The following is a 23,434-nucleotide window of genomic DNA, read 5'->3' on the forward strand; positions in this document are numbered from 1 at the left end:
AGTTTGCAGCTGGGCAGGACTCCAAAGGTGCAGCAGCAGCAACAAGCCGGAGTTCAAAGTTAGCAGTAAATTGCACAACTTCTAGCTCATCGCTACGCTCAGTGACTATTAACAAGCTGGAAGGCGGTCAGGGAAAAAAGAGGGTAGAAGGGAACACCCTCGTACTGTTTGGGGATCGTTGATGTTATGCTTCTGCCGCTGGGATCATGGCTCCCTTTGGAAGGAATTTATTAAAAACTCGGCATAAAAACAGGTAAAGTGCTTGGGTACGTGGAAGAAAAGGGAGGGCGGTATGGGATGGGTATCTTTTATTCCTTTTTTTTTTTATTTTTTTTTGCTGTTGCTCTTGTTGCTGTTCTGCGGGGAGGATGTGCTGCTCTGGACCCGTTCTGCTCCCGGGAGCTGTAACTTGGGAGCTCATCGTGGGAGCGGGTTGGAGTGTGCGGTGGGAAGAGGCTTCGCTCCCTCCTCCCTCTCTCCCTCCGTCCGACCTGGCTCTCCCCACCTCGCTCTGCCTCTTTTGATTCCTGGGCAACACTTTCGGTGAGGGGAAGATAGGTCTTTCTGACTTTGAACCTCCCCCGCCTAAACCGAGGCGAACATTGGAAGTCCCCCGTGCTAGCAAGGTGAGACTCAGGCGGGACTGTGAGGAAGGGCTGGAGACCCCGGCTTGCAGGTCCTGCCTGCGGCAGCCAGTGCCGACAACCGGAGGGGCCCTGGAGCCCCTCAGCCGCTCGGAGAAAAACTCGCCGAGCTTCTCATGGGAGGGCTGCGGCGGGCCCAAGCGCAAGTCCCACTCCGTCCTCCTTCTTCCCATCCTTTTGGGAGAGAGAGCCGCAGCCTGCGACCACCCCCCCCACCCCCCCCCACCCCTCCCCAGGATCAGCCCCATCCCTTAACTGGTCCGCTGGATATAAGGCTAGGAGGTAGGAGAGCATCGATCTTCCAACGGCGGGAGGAGGGATGCTTTGCTTGGTTAGCTTTTAGTCTGGGCTGGAATTGACTGCCTATGGTTTCTATTGCCTAGGAGAATATTGCAAGGGGACAGATGTGGTCCGTGGGTTGGCTCTTGAAAAGTTTCTGTCTAGGTGCTTTGCCCCTCATGGTGTGAGTGCTTCCACATGCCACGCACACCAACCATAAAAAGAAGGGAAAGAGTTACATAATCATTTCGAGTGCTAGGATGGCACTAGATTACTTTAAGAGTAAATGTGCCTGCAGTGGAGTAAATTAGCTTGGACCCCATGGAGTTTACAACGGCTGAACCCATCTGACTAAGACTCCACAGAAACTGATTGCTGAAATTTGGGCTTAGTGAGAGAGCAAAAAAAAATTTCTTCCCTGCTTTGGCTGGTGCTCTCCACTGAAATTTAGTTAGCAATTAAGGATATTCAAGGGAAAATATTTTCCAGAGGTGATGTTATTTGACCCTAAAAAGTCTGGTAAAAAATGTCCAGGTTTAGTTCCAGGTTTGGCTTTTGATTTTCCCATTCTGTGCGCTGAAAGCTGTTGTGGGAGGATTGTATTTGGTTGTGTGTTACATGAAATAGAAATCAGAAAGAGTGTAACAGTCAAGGTTTAGAAAATGGAATACTACTGAAAAGTTACTAACACTGTGGATTGCCAGTTCAAGAGTGTGTCTTGCTAATGTGTGTGGGGAAACAGCAAAACTTTGCTGCGCTTCTCATGTGGCCATTTTGTGCTTGGAAGGTTTAGAAAGGTTGACATAAACTTTTACATGAACTTACTTTTACATAGAGCTGTTAATATATTACTACCAAAATAGAAGTTTCCCTACTGGCACCAATTACCTGAGTAGCTGTTAAATTACAAAGCTCAGTTCCACTCTGTTTAACATGAATCTGTTTCTCTTTTGGACGTTTAAAATAGCTTCATATTAATTGCATCAATCTCACAGTATTCGCTGATGTGGCATTTTGTTCCTCAGGAAAAAGAAAGTCATAATCCAAGGCTTTAAGCAGGCAATAAAAATTAAAACACCAAAGGAACCATTACTGTGAACATTGAGCACTTTCTTGTGATCTCACCCCCCCTTCCCCCTGGAAAGAAAAAGAAAGAGGGAAAGAAAGGGAAAGAGAGAAAGAGAGAGAGAAAGAGAGAGAAAGAGAAAAAGAGAGAGAAAGAGAGAGAGAGAAAGAAGGAAAGAGAGAAAGAAGGAAAGAAGGAAAGAAGGAAAGAAGGAAAGAAAGAGGAAGAAGGAAAGAAAGGAAGAAGGAAAGAAAGGAAGAAGGAAAGAAAGGAAGGAAGAAGGAAAGAAAGCAAGAAAAAGAAAGAAAAGAAGAAGGAAAGGAAGGAAGAAGGAAAGAGAAAGAAAAGAAAAAGAAGGAAAGAAAAAGAAAGAAAAATGAGAAAGAAAGGGAGGAAAGGAAGAGAGAAGGAAGAAAGAAAGGAAAGAAAGAAAGAGAAAAAGGAAGAAGGAAGGAAAGAAAGAAAGAGAAAAAGGAAGAAGGAAGGAAAGAAAGAAAGAGAAAAAGGAAGAAGGAAAGAAAGGCAGAAGGAAAGAGAAAGAAAAAGGAAGGAAGAAGGAAAGAAAGCAAGAAAAGGAAAGAAAAGAAGAAGGAAAGCAAGGAAGAAGGACAGAAAGAAGGAAAGAAAAGAAAAAAGGAAAAAAAAAGGGAAAGAAAGGAAGGAAAGGAAGAGAGAAAGAAGGAAGGAAGGAAGGAAGAAAGAAAGAACAAAAGAGAAAAGAAAGAAAATGAAAGAAAAAAGAGAAAGAAAGGGAGGAAAGGAAGAGAGAAGGAAAGAAGAAAGAAAATGGAAGGAAGAAAAGAAACAGGGAGGGAGGAGGAAGGAAAGAGAGAAGGAAAGAGAGAAAGAAAGAAAATGAAGGAAGAAAGAAACGGAGGAGGAAGGAAAGAAAGAGAAGGAAGGAACAAAGAAATGGAGGGAGGGAGGAGGAAGAAAAGAGAGAAAGAGAGGAAGGAAGGAAGGAAGAAAAGGAAGGAAGAAAGAAAAGGAGGGAGGGATGAGGAAGGAAAGAGAAAGAAGGAAAGAAAGAAGGAAAGAGAAAAAGAAAGAAAGAAAGAAAAAGAAAGAAAGAAAGAAAAAGAAAGAAAGAAAGAAAGAGAGAAAAAGAAATGCTTTTAATGGCAGAGAGATGTGGCAGTAGGAAGGGACTGAAAGTCTTGTGACTACAGAAATGGGGAGGGGGAGGAGGGGCTCAAGAACAAAGAAAACTACATAGTTCTTCAGAAGTGTTATTATCTATTCAAACATTGAAATCTCTGTGTGTTTAATGTTCACTTTTGATAGGGAATTTTTAGAGTTAAACTTTGCTGTACGTGATTGGTAAAAGGGTCTTGCAGTATGGTTGGAGAGCTAAGTGATAACTCTTTCTATTTTCTCTCTTTGTTTTTTTCTCCATGACAATTATATCTTTTGAACTCACTTGAAACCTTGAAGAGGAAGTCAAGCAATCTTAAAATCCTTAACTGTGTTTAGAGCAGTAGTCGGGGAGTCAGGGCCTGTGGGTCATTACTCAGTTTGATTTTGCTTGCTTGTAGAGAGGGACTACAAAGAGATGTACAACTGTGTGTATATTGAATCTGCTGCTCTGGGTATTAAGTTTACTGCTTTTCCATCTTTTGAGAAGCTCAGGGGTGGGTTGTTTTTTTTGTTGTTATTGTCTGGGTTTGTTTGGTTTGGGTTTGTTTGGTTTGGGTTTGGGCTTTTTTTTTGGCCTTTTTCACTGTAAGGTTTAATGATCGTTTGCTCCATGCAAATGTAACTCCTGAGAGTTGTAAGATAAGCAAATGAGGAATGAAATTTATGTTTACAGGAGAAAGACATGAAGCTAAATCAAGGTAATAAAGGTAGTTGGAAGAAGAGCCAGAAGGAAAATGAAGGCGTTATAGTCATTTGCTCAGATAACAAGATGACACGTCTGTAATTAGTGCTTGTCTTGCAGCATTGCCCACAGGTCCCAGATCAGGGCCTGGTTTCACTGCAGGCTCTTCACATCCAGATTGTGAAATGCCAGTCTCTACCCCTAGCACCTTAGAATTTAAACAAAGAGGTTACTCTAACTGTTCCATGTGTGTTTGAGATGCCTGAGCAAGAGGCAAGGGGATGTTGGCTGTGGTGCCACAAGCTTTTGGGGAAAGAAACTGAGATGTGATGCTCAGGAAGACAAAACCCGTAAACTGCTTCTAGTATTTGAAAGATCTTCAGTCAGTATTCCTCTGCTGGGCTGCTGAAAGCTTCCTAATGCAGGGAGGCAGCACAAGGCCCAGGTAAGCATTAGGTCATGGTAAGCTCTGCTTTGATTTCAGAGCAGCGGCTGCTAGAAGTGTGGCCCCAATAGAGTTTGGAGAAAAAAGAGTGACATCTTGATATCTTTTTCAAGGGTTCTTTGACCTCCTGTGACATCCAGAAATAAGGGTAGTCCCCACAGCATGTGTGTACTTGGCACTGTGTCTCCTGGAGAACAATGCATCCAAAAGATAGCAGGGCCATGCCCCACCCACCTGCAGATCCAAATGTGCACAGCAGGGACAGGCTGTACGCTCTTAGGCAATGAAGGGAAAAGGACAGTTTTTTCCAGGGTTTAGCTCTGTACCATAAATGAACTCAAGGGGAATGTTTTTTTAATGCAAATGTGTTAAATATGGTATTGCTTGGAAGCATGAGGAACACACAGCGCTCTCCATGCTTTGGAAACATAGTGATGTGAGGAAATGCTCAGCCAAAGACAGAGCAAAAGAAAGGAGTCTGAAATGTTTGCAGATGAGGTGATTCTCCCCCTCTGCTCTGCTCTGCTCTGCTCTGGTGAGACCCCACCTGGAGTACTGCCTCCAGTTCTGGAGCCTCTATTACAGGAAGGATCTGGAGGTGCTGGAACATGTCCAGAGAAGGGCCTCGAGGATGATTACAGGGATGGAGCTCCTCTCCTATGAGGATAGACTGAGGGAGTTGGGGCTGCTCAGTCTGGAGAAGAAAATTGTGGCCTTCCAGTATCTGAAGGGGGCTACAAGGAAGCTGGGGAGGGACTTTTTAGGGTGTCAGGTGATGATAGGACTAGGGGGAATGGAGCAAAACTAGAAGTGAGTAGATTCAGGCTGGATATTAGGAAGAAGTTGTTCCCCATGAGGGTGGTGAGAGACTGGCACAGGTTGCCCAGGGAGGTGGTGGAAGCCTCATCCCTGGAGGTTTTTAAGGCCAGGCTGGATGTGGCTGTGAGCAACCTAATCTATTGTGAGGTGTCCCTGGTGATGGCAGGGGAGTTGGAACTAGATGATCCTTGAGGTCCCTTCCAACCCTAACAATTCTGTGATTCTATGATCTAACACATTGCACTGCACAGAGACGGAGCAGCTCCCTATCCAAATCTGAGAGACAAATACAAAGCATGTTATACTTGGAGTGTTTATGTACTAGGGTTTCACATTGTGTTGTGGATTTCCTGGTTGCTAAATAGAACAATAATCCATGCCTCACTGATTTTCTGTAAGATAGGACTTCTGTGCTCTCAGTGCTAAATTTTGGTCACATCTGAGAATAGGTCCTTAGGTTAACTCAAATACTTCAGTTGTTACCCATCACCTTACAGATACCTGGATCTACCACTGTCTTATCTACCCAGTGATCTCATATCAAGAAATCTGATTCCATTGTTACCTCTCTTCCACTGAGGTTTGGGTTTGTCACATAATCCTTGTTGAAGCTTTCCCATTCCATGCAAGTTGTAGCCAGGGAAGTAGCAAACTCAGAGGGAGAGCATACAGGTCCTCTGCCTCCTTCACATAGTTCTTGATGCTTCAGTGCTGTCCTGTTAGGCACAAATAGCTTGAGAAATACTTTTTGTCAGTGTAGTTCATGCTGGTCCAAAGTTTACCACAATCACTTACATGCTCTGTTGACATACAACACATGTGAACTCAAAGTACTGTTTGATGCAGAAACAGTTGTGTCACAAATCTGTTATTTTATATGTATTTATTGCTTTTTGCTTTTCCTTCCTGTTTTTTTCCCCCCCCCTACCTGTTCCTGTCAATGCTCCAGTGCCACAGCAGTTAGCATAGTGTTTCTGTACAGGAGGCAAAGACTTACTTTGCCTACTCTTTTATGTCTATCTCTTTTTAATCAGCTACTCTCTGATTCAGAGCTAGGAAGCAAGACCATATATATTCATTCATTTGTACAGATATGGAGGGAGTTCTTCCTGTCCTGACAGTCAGAGGCCCCTCCCCAGTGAGAGAAACATTCAATTATTCTCTCAGGTTTTATATTACAGTGCAGGGTAATGAATTAGATTAGAGACTTCATCTATCTGATACTGACCTACCATTACCATGTTCCCTCCCTTCCTCTAGTAGTTTCTCATCACACCTAGTTAGCACAGTGATTTGAGTATTACTCTCAACATCTCTACAGCTCTGCACTTGCATAGACTGCTGTGCATTTTAAGCCTTGGTGGAGGAAAGCTGAAAATCGTCAGAACTTGAGCTTGGACTGGAAGAGCTCTTGGAGATCAGCTGCTAATCTGAATGAACTGTGTATGACCCACGCTGTTCAGGCTCGTGGGATCACGCAAGTTGTCCAATGCTGCTCCTCTTGGATGAGCATAGCCAGAGGAAAGTCCATGTGAAGCTATAAAGGTGCATTTTGCTTCAAGATTACCAGGCACTTGGTATGTATGTTGGAGGGGGTTGATCAAAGCTGCTTTAAAGTTGATGGTGCTAGCTCTGTTAATTTAGATTTGTAAGGGTGGAATAAATTCCTCTCCATATTCTTACTTTTTCTAGAGTGTCAGATGTGTTGGTGGACTCTCAAAGCAGTTGTTCCTCTTTGTTTGAGCCAGAGTTCATCCATTATAATTTATGTGGGGTTTCTTTTTTCTCCTGAGCTGGCCTTTGTCTCAGGGGTCAGAACTGTTGCATCCATTTTCTAGTACTCTTGGTACATATTTGTTCACTTCACTTTCCGGAAGAGCCTTTTTGGTTTGTTTTTGTCTGGCAATATGCTAAGCTGATTTCTAAAGAGTTAATTGTCTACAGTTCCAGGAGGGCAGAAAGCAATTTCATTCCAAAGGAGTAAATAAAATGAGTAATAGATGTGTGTAATACTACACCGTCTAAGGAAAGAGCATTACTTAGCTTAAGCTGAATCTAATTTGAAACACTAACACAGTGTAGAAGCAGGCTGAGAAGATGCATTCCAGACAAAGCAGCATTTATTGATTTCATTACTGCTGTTTTTTTTGGTAACACAGGGGAAAAAACTTGCTGGTCAGTGCCAACTTCTTGTTTTACTGATGAAAAATCGAGCACAAGCCCTGCGAGGAGAGGCTGAGGGAGCTGGGGTTGTTTAGCCTGGAGAAGAGGAGGCTCAGGGGAGACCTTCTTGCTGTCTACAACTCCCTGAAGGGAGGTTGTAGCCAGGTGGGGGTTGGTCTCTTCTCCCAGACAACCAGCACCAGAACAAGAGGACACAGTCTCAGGCTGCACCAGGGGAAGTTTAGGCTGGAGGTGAGGAGAAAGTTCTTCCCAGAGAGAGTTGTTAGCCGTTGGAATGAGCTGCACAGGGAGGTGGTGGAGTCACCCTCGCTGGAGGTGTTGAAGAGGGGATTGGACGTGGCAGTTGGTGCCATGGTGTAGCCATGAGGTCTGTGTTGACAGGTTGGACTTGATGATCTTTGAGGTCTCTTCCAACCTTGGTGATTCTGTGATTCTGTGAAAGGGAAATACTTAGACCTGCTGCTAAATCTATAGTGATTTCAGTAGAGCAACTTAAGTTTTCAACAATGAGTATTAAAAAATCAATAACCCAATAACTTTTATTAAAATCAGTGCTGATCACAGGGTAGGGCCTCTTGATTGACCTACACTCAGAAAATCTTTAATTTGTTTTGTTTTGTTTTGTTTGTTTTCTGTGATGAATAATAATTCAACATTATGGTCTCAAACACTATTATTTGCAGGCATGCTGTACAAGCATTAATTAGTTCATTTAACTTCTATGTTTAGTATGGAGATAAATCTTTATTAATGGTGACAGAAAGGATGATGCAAGATAAAGTGTTTTTTTAAGACCACACACTAAGTAAAGCCTTGAACTAAATACAGGGCACACTGGTGCCCAAGTCGTGTGCATAAGTAACTGAGCTGCTATTGTCACTGCTGTTGTTGCTTTTATGTGTCATGATACTCTCAATGTGGTAACTTTCAAGGCAACAGAGGATGTTAGGGGTTGGAAGGGAACCTCTGGAGATCACAGAATCATAGAATTGTTAGGGTTGGAAGGGATCTCAAAGATCATCCAGTTCTAACCCCCCTGCCATGGGCAGGGACACCTCACACTAGAGCAGGTTGCTCACAGCCACATCCAGCCTGGCCTTAAAGACCTCCAGGGATGAGGCTTCCAACACCTCCCTGGGCAACTTGTGCCAGTGTCTCCCCACCCTCATAGGGAAGAACTTCTTCCTAACATCTAATCTAAATCTCCCCTGCTCTAGTTTGCTTCATTCCCCCCAGTCCTATCACTGCCTGACACCCTAAAAAGCCCCTCACCAGCTTTCTTGTAGGCCCCCATCACATTGAGTCCAACCCCTCTGCCAGAGCAGGACAATAACTTTGTCTTCTTTTGCAGTGTTACTGTGCTAGCAATTCCCCAAGTATCACATAGATAAGAGTCAAATGGTTTCTGGATGAAGAGAAAGAAAGAGCTGCCAACAACCAGGATTAGAGGGGAAAAGAAATGACTATACTTATGTGTGTAACAAAGGCCAGAATCATCCTTATGGAATGTAGGTACTAAACAAATACAGTCCAGTGTGATTTTCATGTAGGTAAGGTGCTGTGTTACAGGTAAAAATCACAGAATCATAGAATGGCTTAGGTTGGAAGGGACCTTAGAGGTCATCCTCATGCCATGTTCAGGGATGCATCTCAGCTGGACTCAGCTGCTAAAGACTTCATCCAGCCTGGCCATGAGCACCCGCCAGGGAGGAGGCAACCACAATCTCCCTGTGCAGTCTGTTCCAGAGTCTCACCACCCTCATACTGAGGAACGTCTTCCTAAGTTCCAGTTGGAACCTACTGTCCCTCCAGTTAAAACTGTTTCCCATTGTCCTATGCTAGACATCCTTATGAAGAGTCCCTCTCCAGCCTTCCTGTAGAATCCCTTAGGGTATTAGAAGGAAGCTCTAAGGTTCCCCGGGAGTCTTCTCTAGGCTGCACCCCATCTCACTCAGCCTATCCTCATAGCAGAGGTGTTGCAGCATTTAGAGTTCCCTGGAAATTCCTGTCAGATATGTTTACAACTGGTCTTCTTGTTTGGTTGGTTGAGTTTTGTTGTTGTTATGTTGTGGTGGGGGTTTTTTTAAGAATAGAATAGAATTAAGCAGGTTGGAAAAGACCTTTGATATCATCGAGTCCAACCTATCACCCAACACCATCTAATCAACTAAACCATGGCATCAAGCACCCCATCCAGTCCCTTCCTAAACAGCTCCAGTGATGGTGACTCCACCACCTCCCTGGGCAGCACATTCCCATGGCCAATCTCTCTTGCTGGGAAGAACTTCTTCCTAACACCCAGCCTAAACCTCCCCTGGCACAGCTTGAGACTGTGTCCTCTTGTTCTGGTGCTGGTTGTCTGGGAGAAGAGACCAACCCCCACTTGGCTACAACCTCCCTTCAGGGAGTTGTAGACAGCAATGAGGTCTCCCCTGAGCCTCCTCTTCTCCAGGCTAAGCAACCCCAGCTCCCTCAGCCTCTCCTCACAGGACTGTGCTCCAGACCCCTCCCCAGCTTTGCTGCCCTTCTCTGGACACCTTCCAGCAACTCAACATCTTTCCTAAACTGAGTGGCCCAGAACTGTACACAGGACTCAAGGTGTGGCCTAACCAGTGCTGAGTCCAGGGGCAGAATGACCTCCCTGCTCCTGCTGGCCACACTGTTCCTGATACAGGAATAGTTTGTTTGTGTTTGGTTTTGTGTTTGGTTTCATGGCTTTTGTGTGTTTGGGGTTGATTTTGTTTCTTTGTTTGTTTGTTTTTAAATGAACTGTTCCATGCTATATGTCTCCAGTTAGGAAAAAATGACTTAGAACTGACTGCAGAGCAGGGTTCGTACCAACTCTGATGGTGGCATTTTGCTCCCTAGGGCCATAAGATTTCCATGAGCACGCAAAATTTTGGTGATAAAAATGACAAGTGTTCATAAATCACTTCTCATTATTCTGTGTTAGCCACAAATAGAAAAGTCAAGAACTAAGTAGTGATTTCAAAAGTTGTATTATAAGGGGAGCTTTATCCAGAAGAAAAGTTTTGGAACACCTTTATGAATCTTGGCTTCAAACAGGCACCATAATGTCCTACTGCCAATGGCATCCTCATCTGACAGGAATAGTGTGGCCAGCAGGAGCAGGGAGGTCATTCTGCCCCTGTACTCAGCACTGGTTAGGCCACACTTTGAGTCCTGTGTCCAGTTCTGGGCCCCTCAGTTCAGGAAAGATGTTGAGATGCTGGAAGGTGTCCAGAGAAGGACAACAAAGCTGGTGAGGGGTCTGGAGCACAGCCCTGTGAGGAGAGGCTGAGGGAGCTGGGGTTGCTTAGCCTGGAGAAGAGGAGGCTCAGGAGAGACCTCATTGCTGTCTACAACTACCTGAAGGGAGGTTGTAGCCAAGTGGGTTTGGTCTCTTCTCCCACGCAACCAGCACCAGAACAAGAGGACACAGTCTCAAGCTGCTCCAGGGGAGGTTTAGGCTGGATGTGAGGAAGAAGTTCTTCCTAGAAAGAGAGATTGGCCATTGGAATGTGCTGTCCAGGGAGGTGGTGGAGTCACCATCACTGGAAGTGTTTAAAAAGAGACTGGATGAGGCACTTGGTGCCATGGTTTAGTTGATGAGATGGTGTTGGGTGATAGGTTGGACTCAGTAATCTCGAAGCTGTTTTCCAAGCTGGTTAATTCTGTATACTGTACTTGCTGCCTTTTCCTATCCTGACCTATCCAGAAAGGCTCTTGAGGTGCACGTGCTGTAATAGTGATAACAATACCAACTTGTGACCTCAGACAACTGATAAGCATACTCAGCTTTCCTTAGCCATAATTTAGGTGATAATATTTACATGCCTCAGGAAAATAAGTAAGGCATGACTAGACAGTGTAAAATGTGCTGGAGTGCAGAGTGTGAAAGCCAGTTGGTGGGAGATGTATAAATTACATCTAGAAGTTCCTTGTTTCCAGTTCTTTACAGTCCCAGGCGTTGGCTGCCGTGCAAAGAAGTGAGGACTCACTGTGAATTGTTTATGTTTGGCTTTCAGTGATTCACTGAGGATTTTTTCAATGGTCTAAATGTTTTCATGTTAACAGTCACTTGTGAGGATGGCTATAATGTTACAGAAAGGGAAATAAAGAAGAAAAAAAGGTCATATATATTTTGAGGTGGCTTTATGAGGTGAACATGAGGGAAGAAAGTTAACCTTTGAAGTAAAAAAAATCAGAAAGGAAGATTATTTTCTTCCACTGGAAATTATGATAAACTTCTTGTGTCATTATATTTTTAATGTTAGCTAGTTGTATTTTGAATGAGAGCAAAGTCCAGAGAGGACTACAAAGCCAGGTACTATGTGGAAAGGAATAAAACCCACTAAACTTCAAACCAAATTTTCTAGTTCTAGTTTTGTACACCTCTCAAAGGCACTTTATTTGAAGCTGTGTTTCTCTTTCACCAGCTTTTTCCTGATTCACTCTCACTCTTGTCTACCTGAATACACTGGCCTCTGCCAATCTGAACCAGTTAATTTGTAGTTTAGATGGTTGCTGGACATGGATTTTTTGAGGATTAGCATTAGAAGAAGCCAGGCTATCAACTTATTTCTTATGTTGCAAACTTGGAGGTGATGTAAACCTCTTGTTTTCCTGGGTTGGGGTTGTGGGGTGGTTTTATATTTTTTGGGTTGGTTTGTTTGTTGTTTGAATAGAATAGAATAGAATTAACCAGGTTGGAAGAGACTTTTGATATCATTGTGTCCAACCCATCATCCAACACCATCTAATCAACTAAACCATGGCACCAAGCACTCCATCCAGTCTCTTCCTAAACACCTCCAGTGATGGTGATTCCACCACCTCCCTGGGCAGCACATTCCAGTGGCCAATCTCTCTTGCTGGGAAGAACTTCTTCCTAACATCCAGCCTAAACTTCCCCTGGCACAGCTTGAGATAGTGTACTCTTGTTCTGGTGCTGGTTGCCTGGTAGAAGAGACCAACCCCCACCTGGCTACAACCTCCCTTCAGGGAGTTGTAGACAGCAAGAAGGTCTCCTCTGAGCCTCTTCTTCTCCAGGCTAAGCAACCCCAGCTCCCTCAGCCTCTCCTCACAGGACTGTGCTCCAAACTCCTCCCCAGCTTTGTTGCCCTTCTCTGGACACCTTCCAGCATCTTTCCTAAACTGAGTGGCCCAGAACTGGACACAGGACTCAAGGTGTGGCCTAACCAGTGCTGAGTACAGGGGCAGAATGACCTCCCTGCTCCTGCTGGCCACACTGTTCCTGATCCAGGCCAGGATGCCATTGGCCTTCTTGGCCACCTGGGCACACTGCTGGCTCCTGTTCAGCCTACCATCAACCAGTACCCCTAGGTCTCTTTCTGCCTGGCTGCTCTCCAGCCACTCTGACCCCAGCCCGTAGTGCTGCATGGGGTTGTTGCGGCCAATGTGTAGAACCTGGTGCTTAGATGTGTTCAATCTCATGCCCTTGGACTCTGCCTATCTGTCCAGCCTGTCAAGGTCCCTCTGTAGAGCTCTCCTACCCTCTAACAGATCAACTCCTGCCCCCAGCTTGGTGTTGTCTGCAAACTTACTGATGGTGGACTCAATCCCCTTGTCCAGGTCATCGACAAAGATATTGAAGAGCATGGGGCCCAGCACTTGGTTTTGTTGGTTGGGTTTTGGTTTGGTTTGGTTTTTTTTTCACATTCATTAGTCTTCTTCAGAGAAGGCAAATATTGGTATGGAGAGGGTAGACACTTGCTTGTGAATAAAACACCCAAATATAATTTTTCTATTGTGAGGGTCCAAACTGTCAACCCAATTCATATGTTCTTATTCACTGATGTAAAGAATTCTGAGCTATGAATTTCCCATCATAATGGAAAATAGGATCACTTCTCTCAGCAAGCATATTTATTTTGTCCTCTTTTTAACAACACAAGGCTAAAAAATCTCAGAGCACATAGGCAGTAGCATAACATTCTTGTTTTCAGGGACAAAGTCAAGTTCATGGAAAGGTAATAACATATTAGGCCAAGTTTTGTTTTGCTCAGGTATGAATATGTTTACCTTAGTCTGGCTTGTAAGGATGCATGACCTCAGTGGAATAATGCAGCTGAGTGAAGACTAATAATTTTTAAGAGTCTGCCCTTGGGTTGTGAACCTGCAATTTGCTCTGTATTAACAGATTCCTTCATCCATGTGGAACACACTGCTTGCCCCAGCCTTCTCCCAGCTCAGGAAGATTATTTTGACAGAGGGCCGTTTCCACTGCAGAGGCACTTCTAAACTACCAGATTTTTCAGAGCAACACTTGGGGCACTGTTTTAACAACCAAAAATACCCCTCATTTCTCACAGGGAGTTACCTGCTCACTAACCCAAGAGTGGCTTAGTGATATTTATAAATGTAAAACCATATGCTGGTCTTGTTTCTTTTGGCTTCATAATAGGTAAACTGATCTGCTGAACCATTGTTTTACTTGGACGTTAACTTGTTGACAGACTCCCTCAGTGCTGATTGCTAAGGCACTAAGTAGACTTGTTTAACTTGATTATTGCCACTTTGTTGTTAGTATCAAAGAGCTCTGTGCAAAGCCAGTTTTCCAACAAAAATGTGGGGTTGGTATTGACTTGAGTTCACTCTCCCAGACTTCTGATACTTTAAGGTCTGGGTAGATAACTAATCATGTTTGTTTACTCCTGAAGGCCACTACTGGTGTCAGGCAATATCTCAGTTATCTTTGGAACTGCAGGGGTGGATGTTTGCAGTACTTTTACTGACTCTCATACTGTTTGTAAGATTCAGGCACACAGTACAACACAAACGCAGAGCTTCATCTTACTCAACTTGAGCCATTGCAGATGGAGGTATCTAGTCATCTAGGTGCTCTTTGTAGTTAATGGGTACATCTAAACACTTCCAGAGGGCAACTCATTCAGCTTTAGACAAGCTTTCAGTATAGGATTAGTCACCCTTTTGGAGGTGCCTATCTTATGTCACTGATTACAGAGGAAGGTATGAAAATTATCTTTGTCTACACATCAGTATTCTAAATGGCTTAAAGTAGATGAAATTCGCTCCACCCCAGTCACTTTCAAAGGGAAGGTCTTCGTGGAGCATGCTCAGACTCTGATGAGCACCTAATTAACGATCTTTTGAACCATTCATTTTGGAAATCAAAAAGGGAATAGTGAGTGGAAAGGTGAATTATAGGTGGATAATGTATGGTTATGGGAGAACGATCCAATACTATGGATGTCTTCCCTGCCACTGCCACAGAATTCCTACGTGATGTTGATCAGGTCACATAAGCCACAGCTGACAAAGGTGGTTACTCACTGCACGTTCCCCATGTGCTAATTCAGTGTCCTGAAGTCTCTTTTGCACGAGAGCTGAGCAAAGGAGGTTTATGAATGTCCTGCTTTGGACATCCCTATAGCTGTCAATTCAGCTGGCCGGAGCAGGAACTCAAAATGGGTGGATAGCTTTGGCCTAAATAATTTTGGGTTTTGCTTGGTGAAAGGGAGTTCACTCCCTACAAGAGGAGGTGGAGATGAATTCACTAATGTGTCAGCTTGTGAAGCAGTTGAATATCTGTGGATGAAAGGAATATAGCAGAAGATTGCATTAAAAAAGTCTATCTTCTGTGAATGGTAGTACTGCTTGTAGGAAAGAAGATACTTACTTATGTGGACATATACTGACCAAATGTTTAGACTGAAGGAGGCTTTAGTACTTAAATGTCATTGTAGTCACCTAAGACAAGCTTTAAGAACCTCTACCTCCAGTGTTGACAGTGCTATCATTAAATCCTGAGCTTTGACTGGCAGAGCTCCCTAGTCACCTATACTATCATGTCTCACACCGGTCCTGAAAACCCTGCAATTTATGTGACCCCCTCAAACCTTGATCAGAATGAACAAAAAGGAAGTCTTTCAGCTTTTTCAGCCATGAGGTCTCCTCTAATAGCCCCGCTCAGAGCATGTGCAGCAACAACAGAAGTGCCACCAGACATCCCATGAGATGCCCACGCTGGTGTCCTCAGCATGTCTTGGTCAGAAAAGTCTTGCCAAGTTATTCTAAAGTAAAATTCTCTTGACATTTCCTGTTGAAATGAGTTCAGTTTGTGCTGGCTTACAGAAGTTACCCTAACCCAGAAAAAGGCAAAGATTCATAGATTCATGGAATGGTTTGGGCTGGAAAGGACCTAGTTCACGCCAATCACCTAGTTCCAATCCTGCCACTATGGGCAGGGACACCCTCCACTGCACCAGGGTTCTCAAGGTCTCATCCAACACTCCCATGAGGAGCTTGCCAGAATAGAAGTTCATTTCCTTCCATGCTGAAGGCTTCAGTAGCAGAAGGAGATTAGACTTTTGGTTGCTGTTCTAATTAATGTTGTATTTTTTATGCAGTGAATGAATGTAGTCAAAAAGGACCTGGTTCCTGCCCTTTTGTTCATATTTGTGACTACTGTAGGTCAGTTCCTGCTGGACTTGATGGTGTCAGCAAATCCTGTTGTTAGGAACTGAACTCTTCCACAGCACTTTTTGTTGATGTTTAGGTGGCCAAGCAGGAATTACGAATTTCAGTAGCAAACAAGACACCTGAAAGTGGCAACACCCAGTGTGTACAAGACCTCAGTACCTTCTGTGGCTCTGGCAAAACTGTATGCATTTAAGTGAGGTAGGAGTCTTGATGTATTTGAGAGAATGCACCTTGCTATAGCTACAGAGAATCAGAGAATCATCACAGAATCCTTCAGAGGCTTAGGTTGAAAGGGACATTAGAGATATCTCTTCCAACCTCCCCACCATGTGCATAGATGCCTCTCAACTATGATTGAGAGGCATCAATGATTGCCCTTTGGAATGAGCTGTCCAGGGTGGTGGTGGAGTCGCCATCACTGGAGGTGTTTAGAAGGAGACTTGATGGGGTGCTTGGTGCCATGGTTTAGTTGATTAGATGGTGTTGGATGATAGGTTGGACACAATGATCTTGAAGGTCTCTTCCAACCCGGTCTGGTCTGGTCTGGTCTGGTCTATTCTATTCTATTCTATTCTATTCTATTCTATTCTATTCTATTCATGTAGATTCAGCTGTTCAAGGCCTCATCCAGCCTGGCCTTGAACACCCCCCAGGGAGGAGGCATCAACAGCCTCCCTGAGCAACCTATTCCAGAGTCTCAACCACCCTCGTAATGAGGAGCTTCTTCCTAAGATCCAGTCTAAACCTATTCTCCCTCAGCTTCAAACCATTCTCCCTTTTCCTGTTGCTAAACACCCTTATGAAAAGTCCCTCTCCAGCCTTCCAAATGTCATGGAAAACTTTAACACCAGTGCTTAAAGTTTTTGTGTGCTTGACTGCAGCTCAAACATATTTCTTTCTGCTACAGCATTTGTGCATGGTCGGCATGTAGTCAGTAGAGAAATACATCTGTGACAGTTCATGTTGTGTACAGATCCTGTAACAGATATATATGACACATAAGAGATACTGTGACACATCTTATAGATCTAACCTGCATAATCTACAACTAATATAAGCCAAATATATTTCAACCCCCAAAATATTTGATACATAAACAACATGTTCAGAAACAGCCATTTCTGTAGATGACAGAATTGAAGAATCAACCAGGTTGGAAGAGACCTCTAAGATCATCGAGTCCGACTGACCACCCAACCCTAACTAATCAACAGACCATGGCACCAAGTGCCTTATTCAGTCTCTTCTTAAACATCTCCAGGGACATCAATCCCACCACCTCCCTGGGCAGCCCATCCCAATGGCCAATCTCTCTTTCTGGGCAGAATGTCTTTCTAAGATCAAGCCTAAACTGCCCTGGTGCAGCTTGAGACTGTGTCCTCTTGTTCTGGTGCCAGCTGCCTGGGAGAAGAGGCCAACACCCATCAGGCTACAGCCTCCCTCCTTCAGGTAGTTGTAGAGAGCAATAAGGTCTCCCCTGAGCCTCCTCTTCTCCAGGCTAAACAACCCCAGCTCCTTCAGCCTCTCCTCACAGGGCTGTGCTCCAAACCCCTCCCCAGCTTTGTTGCCCTTCTCTGGACACCTTCCAGCAGCTCAACATCTTTCCTAAACTGAGTGGCCCAGAACTGGACACAGGACTCAAGGTGTGGCCTAACCAGTGCTGACTACAGGGGCGGAATGACCTCCCTGCTCCTGCTGTCTACACTGTTCCTGATGCAGGCCAGGATGCCATTGGCCTTCTTGGCCACCTGGGCACACTGCTGGCTCATGTTCTGCCTACTATCAGCCAATACTCTCAGGTCCCTTTCTGCCTGGCTGCTCTCCAGCCACTTTATCCCCAGCCTGTAGTGCTGCATGGGGTTGTTGTGGCCCATGTGTAGAACCCGGCACTCAGGTGTGCGTATGTACCTACATATTACAAAACTGGATACATCCACGGGTTCTGTGGAAGTCAGAAGTTACAAACAGAATGCAAACATGTCATGGAAGAATGATAAATATGCATGTTTTTCCAAACATCACAGAGTTTGCATGGCAGAAGGACGAATGCCTTCATTCAGCTGTCACTGCTGTATCTATTCAGCTCATGAAGTACCTTCTTAGAAGGAAACTGCTTTTTTTATCCTCCCTGAGCTATGCAGTCATCTGAATTGCTCATGTGTTGAAAGGATCTCCACCTGCAAAGGCATTTGGAGATGTAAAAGAAACAAACAGCAAATTAATTTCCACGTTGACTCAGTCTGGCTTTCTGTGAAGTAAACACACCAAGGTAGTTTGCAGTGTCCTTCTGGTGTCACAGCCCTGTACAGCCAGAGAGGAGTCTCACAAAACCAGTCCCATTATGTCTTGGGCCTGCCTTGGTCTTTGGCCAGAGTCACCTGGCCTTGTTGGGCTTCGTCTGTACCCCTTTGAGGCTTTTTTGGCCTGCATCTGCTCTCACTATTCATCACAAATCTTTTGCCAGGGATTATCATCAATTTTTGGTGTGATTTCGACACCCCCCACCCCCACCCCCCCAAATTGTTCAATCACACATAGCAGAGCTATGCTGCCTCAGAAGGTTTAAGAAGGCCTTTATGTTATGGTCTAATTCATCATGACTGGTGGTTCAGAGGTCAGACAAGCAGCTGGAGGGTTGTGATGGACAACTGACATGCCCGTGATCCTTTTCAGGTGACTCTGGCTGGAATCTCATTATCTGTACTCATTCTCTCTGCTCTAGAACAGCTTTTGGGCTGAAGTCATGATCATTCAAATATTTTAGGATTCACATGGCTTTTTACCTGAATCATGGAATGCCTGTCCTCTGCAGTCAGCTTCTCTCAGCACTTCAGAGCTAAAACCTGTGTATGTGTGCTACTGGAAACTATTCATTGTATCCCTCTGTTGTCCACACTCTTCTTTACCCTAATCCAATGTATTTCCCATTTCTCTTGATCTTTATGATCCAGCATTAACATTGTTTTCAGATAGCAATTCCTCCTTTCTTGCTTTCCCTACTCCCATTGCTCAGAACTAGTTTTGCAAGCTCCTGTGCCCTCTTTAGCATATCCATTGCTATGGCAGAGCACAGTTGGTAAGGTTAACAATTTGCTTCGTTTGCTCAGTAGCTGCTTCAGAAGGGGAGGTGGTGATATTTCAGAGACCCTATCAGCCTGCATCTGACTAACTACATATTGAAGCATTCATTGACAGGCAATTGTAGAAAATTACCTGAAAGCATAGTCTGCACAAGTCTCCCAGATTGTCAGTGGATAGTAAAATGCTTCAGGTTTCTTTTTTTTCCTTAATGTCCACTCTTCTTGTCAGCTTAATTGTGTATCTTGTACTCAATTTAGCTCTTCAGGGTGAAAATTCATAGAAGAGCCCACTTCATCATCTCATCTTTTTTTGTTCCTTCCCCTCTAGTTCTTCAAGTACTGGAAGTAATTTGCCACTGAATTTTCTTCCAGAAAGTTTGAGAGAGAAATTAAAAATATGTATATATATATATATATATATATATATATATATATATATATATATATATATATATATATATAAAAATTGAAATAATTGCTTTTTAAATGAGGTCTTGATGGAACTGCTTTGGAGGTGACATCTGCAATGTCATGTAGTGAAAGCAAACGAAATGGGGAAGATGGTGCAGTATAATTTCAAAGTGTGTGTGTGTGTGTGTGTGTGTGTGTGTGTGTAGGGGGGTGGTGGTTCACTCTTTGCAAAATTTATTGCTATAAAGAGAGAAGAAAATGGAAGCACATCCTGCCTTTCTCATTCCTGGTGAACTGGGAAGAGATGCTGAAACTAGGTTTTATGATATATAAAAACCAAACCAAACCAGAATACAGAACAGAACAAATACAGAACAAATTAACCAGGTTGGAAAAGACCTTTGAGATCATCAAGTCCAACCTATCAACCCTCCTGGATGCATTCCTGTGTGATCTGGTATAGGTATCACAGTATCACCAAGGTTGGAAGAGACCTGGAGGATCATCGAGTCCAGCCTGTCACCACAGACCTCATGACTAGACCATGGCACCAAGTGCCACATCCAATCCCCTCTTGAACACCTCCAGGGATGGGGACTCCACCACCTCCCTGGGCAGCCCAGGTGACCCAGCTCTGGCAAGGGGGTTGGACTGGATGATCTTTTGTGGCTCAACTTTCATTCTGTGATAGAGGAAAGGGTGATTTTTGACACCTAATTTTGTACATAAACCCAAAGATGGGACCCAGAGTGGAACTGCTACAACTGGTATGGATTATAATCCATGTGGGGATCCACAGGGCACTGAAGTATAGAATAGAATAGAATTAACCAGGCTGCAAAACCAAAACAAGCCCTCTTATTTTGAGAAACCATTAGAAGGAAGAAAGTTAAGGAAGAGCAAAAATTGATGAAGGGGCTCAGCAGGTCTAAAGGCTTGAAGTTGCACGAAGGGGCAGCTTTCCAGGCTCCTGGCCACTCTCTGCCATTTCCTTTGCATTGATGCTGTTCTCATAGAACCCAACTCAGGGAGCACTACTCAAAAAGAAAATGGTTGTTATTATTATTATTATTATTAGTAGTAGTAGTAGTAGTAATTATAATGGTACATGTAATTATATATACTATATAATAAATATATGAAATAATAATAGTAATAGCAATAATAATAATAATAATAATGCATTTGCCATTCAATTTTGGGACAGGAGTCTGCTGGAGTGGGTCCCAGCAGAGGGCTACGAGGATGATCAGGGGATAGGAGCACTGCCTGATGAGGAGAGGCTGAGGGACCTGGGGCTTTTTAGTTTGGAAAAGAGAAGACTGAGAGGGGATTTAATAAATGTTTATAAATATCTGAGGGCTGGGGGTCAGGAGGGAGGGGACAGGCTCTGCTCACTTCCACCCTGTGACAGGACAAGGAGCAATGGATGTAAGCTGCAGCACAGGAGGTTCCACCTCAACACAAGGGGGAACTTCTTTACTGTAAGGGTGACAGAGCACTGGAACAGGCTGCCCAGAGTTGTGGAGTCTCCTTCTCTGGAGACTTTCAAGGCCCATCTGGATGTGTTCCTCTGTGACATGAGCTGGATTGTATGGTCCTGCTCTGTCAGGGTGGTTGGACTCAATGATCTCTTTGGGTCCCATCCAAACCTTGACATCCTGTGATCCTGTGACCTGGAAACCCTTTGGTTATACTAGAAGAGCTATCACAGCATCACAGGACATTAGAGGTTGGAAGGGATCTCCAGGAGATCATCCAATCCAACCCCCCCTGCCAAAAGCAGGATCACCTAGGGAAGTCCACACAGGCATTCATCCAGGTGGGTTTTGAAAGTCTCCAGACAAGGAGCCTCTACAACCTATTCCAGTTCTCTGTCACCCTCACTGTAAAGTTTCTTCTCATGTTGAGGTGAAATCTTCTATGTTCAAGGGGGCACAAGCAAGGAGATGGAAATGTCAGGTGGAAATAAATGGACTAAATTACCTCATGATATTCTAAGTCATGCAGTTGATAACCAATTAGACTAGTTTTAGCAGCATAAATAGGATTTAGGATAATCACTTCCCTGAAGAGGTTATCTTGTAAATGTTTCTGTGTACTTTGGGGATGGATCTGGGGGAGTGTTGGGGTGTTTAAAACCCAGAAGAGAAAAACACTTATTCCTACAATATTCCTTTTCAGATTCCCAAAGTACAATGTCCAAACTGTGAAATTCATGAGAGGCTGCTGGTAGAGCAGCTTCAGAGCTAGTCACAGTAGGTAGCCATCAGGAAAAGACTGTAAGGAAATAAGAAATGCTTTGCTGAGCTGAGTCCAGCTTGGGGATTGGTGAAAAGAAACCAAATCCATCTGGACTTGTTTTTTCTTTCATTGTAAATGAGGTTAGAATCTGCCTCATAGGGTGGCCCCCTAGGAGAAGAGAGGAACTTCTTCATGGGGAGGGTGACAGAGCACTGGAACAGGCTGCCCAGAGAGGTGGTGGAGTCTCCTTCTCTGGAGACATTCAAAACCCTCCTGGATGTATTCCTGTGTGACCTGTGCTAGATTCTATGCTACTGCTCTGACAGGAGGGTTGAACTTGATGATCTCCAGAGGTCCCTTCCAACCCTTAACATCCTGTGAACTGTTTGAGCCATGTGTTGTGTGCAAGGGTTCATAAGAAGGTAACCATCTCAGCCTCCTTTACTCAGGGAGTGTTGGAAAGATGGCTTGAAACCTTATTATTTCCTTGTCTGTATCTTGTTTCTTTGTTCAGCTTTCCCTTATGATCCCTGGACTACATACAGTGTACTTTGTTCATGTTTTGACAGTTCAGACCCAACCTCAGAATGCTTTGTGTTTATTTCTTCACCGGGCAAGATGTCAACAAACCCAGGGGAGGGAAATAGTACACCTTTGACTTCCAGCAAAAGCTGAACTGAATTTCATGGAACAATAACAACAAAACCCATGCTTTCAACCCTTGGAATTCCCCTGACTTCTTTGATCTCCACAGGTTATAAACAACCAGTGTGCTTTTCAAGGGCAATGAGCAAAAATTCTAATGGGATAAGCTAGATAACCCACATTTCTGTTAGCTGAAATAGCAGCTCTAACTTGATTGTTTAGAAACCTGTGTTCTAATTGAGCTCTATAAATGGTTCTGCTTCCTCTGTGGAACTGAAAGGGATGGAATTTTAGACACATTCTATACAGAATTAATGGGAGCCCCATAAAGCTTGTAGAGTGTAACCAGTGCTTGAATATACATAGACACTTAAATAGATGCTGGAACAATAGAGTGAATTAGAATGGAACAGGAATGGAATGGAACAGGAATGGAATAGAATAGAATAGAATAGAATAGAATAGAATAGAATAGAATAGAATAGAATAGAATAGAGTAGAGTAGAGTAGAATAGAATAGAATAGAATAGAATAGAATAGAATAGAATAGAATAGAATAGAATAGAATAGACCAGGTTGGAAGAGACCTTTGAGATCATCGAGTCCAACCTATCACCCAACACCATCTAATCAACTCAACCATGGCACCAAGCACCCAATCCAGTCTCTTCTTAAACACCTCCAGGGATGGTGACTCCACCACCTCCCTGGGCAGATCATTGAGTCCAAACCCCCTGCCAAAGCAGGATCACCTAGGGCAGGCCACACAGGAACATAGGGGTTTGAAAGTCTCCAGAGAAGGAAACTCCAGAACCTCACTGGGCAGCCTGCTCCAGGGCTCTGTCACTCTCAACAGCTGCTTACCAACAGTGAGGAATCTGAAAATGTCCATCTTCCCATTCCCCACATCCCAGGCTGAAAAATTACTGGCATTGAATATGTCAGTGGTAGGTTTTGTCTCTGGAGTGTTTTCCTGGATCTTTCATTCCTGTATCACAGCTGCTTCCTCAGCAGCAGTTGCAAGCTGCACATCAAAGAACATTTTCCCAGCAAAGCAAATTGTTAATGTTATTGTTTCCCATCTTGGAAAATATTTGGGTGGACAGATAGCTCTCTGCTGTTCTCAAACCTCCACTGGCACAAATACAGACCTGATACAAAGGATGTGTTATCTGCCACAGCATTTTGTGTACACAGCACATTTGTTGATGTTGCTCACTGCAATTCCACAGTTGTTGTTTTGTTGTTGTTGTTGTTTGGGGGTGTGTGTTTTTTTATCTCCCAACCTTATGGCTTTGAATCCACAATGCAGAAATGATGATTTGCCTGACA

General features: G+C 44.0%; 1 protein-coding gene across 3 annotated transcripts in view; it reads left to right on the forward strand.

Moving 5' to 3' along the window:
- RASSF9 (Ras association domain family member 9) overlaps nt 1–23,434 on the forward strand; it is a 48,761-nt gene continuing 25,327 nt past the window's right edge. Inside the window, exon 1 of one of the 3 annotated variants that reach the window (XM_068160933.1) lies at nt 1–253. In XM_068160933.1, the coding sequence (XP_068017034.1) occupies nt 207–253 (47 nt within the window). In that variant the 5' untranslated portion in view covers nt 1–206. Of the gene's footprint in view, nt 254–274; nt 627–5,424; nt 6,650–23,434 lie in introns of those variants that run through there. The other 2 variants (XM_068160935.1, XM_068160934.1) reach the window with 2 other exon arrangements.

Source organism: Melanerpes formicivorus, unplaced genomic scaffold (genome assembly GCF_026170545.1).
Source record: "Melanerpes formicivorus ecotype bairdi unplaced genomic scaffold, bMelFor1.0.p_v2 SCAF_54, whole genome shotgun sequence".
Taxonomy (NCBI): Eukaryota; Metazoa; Chordata; class Aves; order Piciformes; family Picidae; genus Melanerpes; species Melanerpes formicivorus.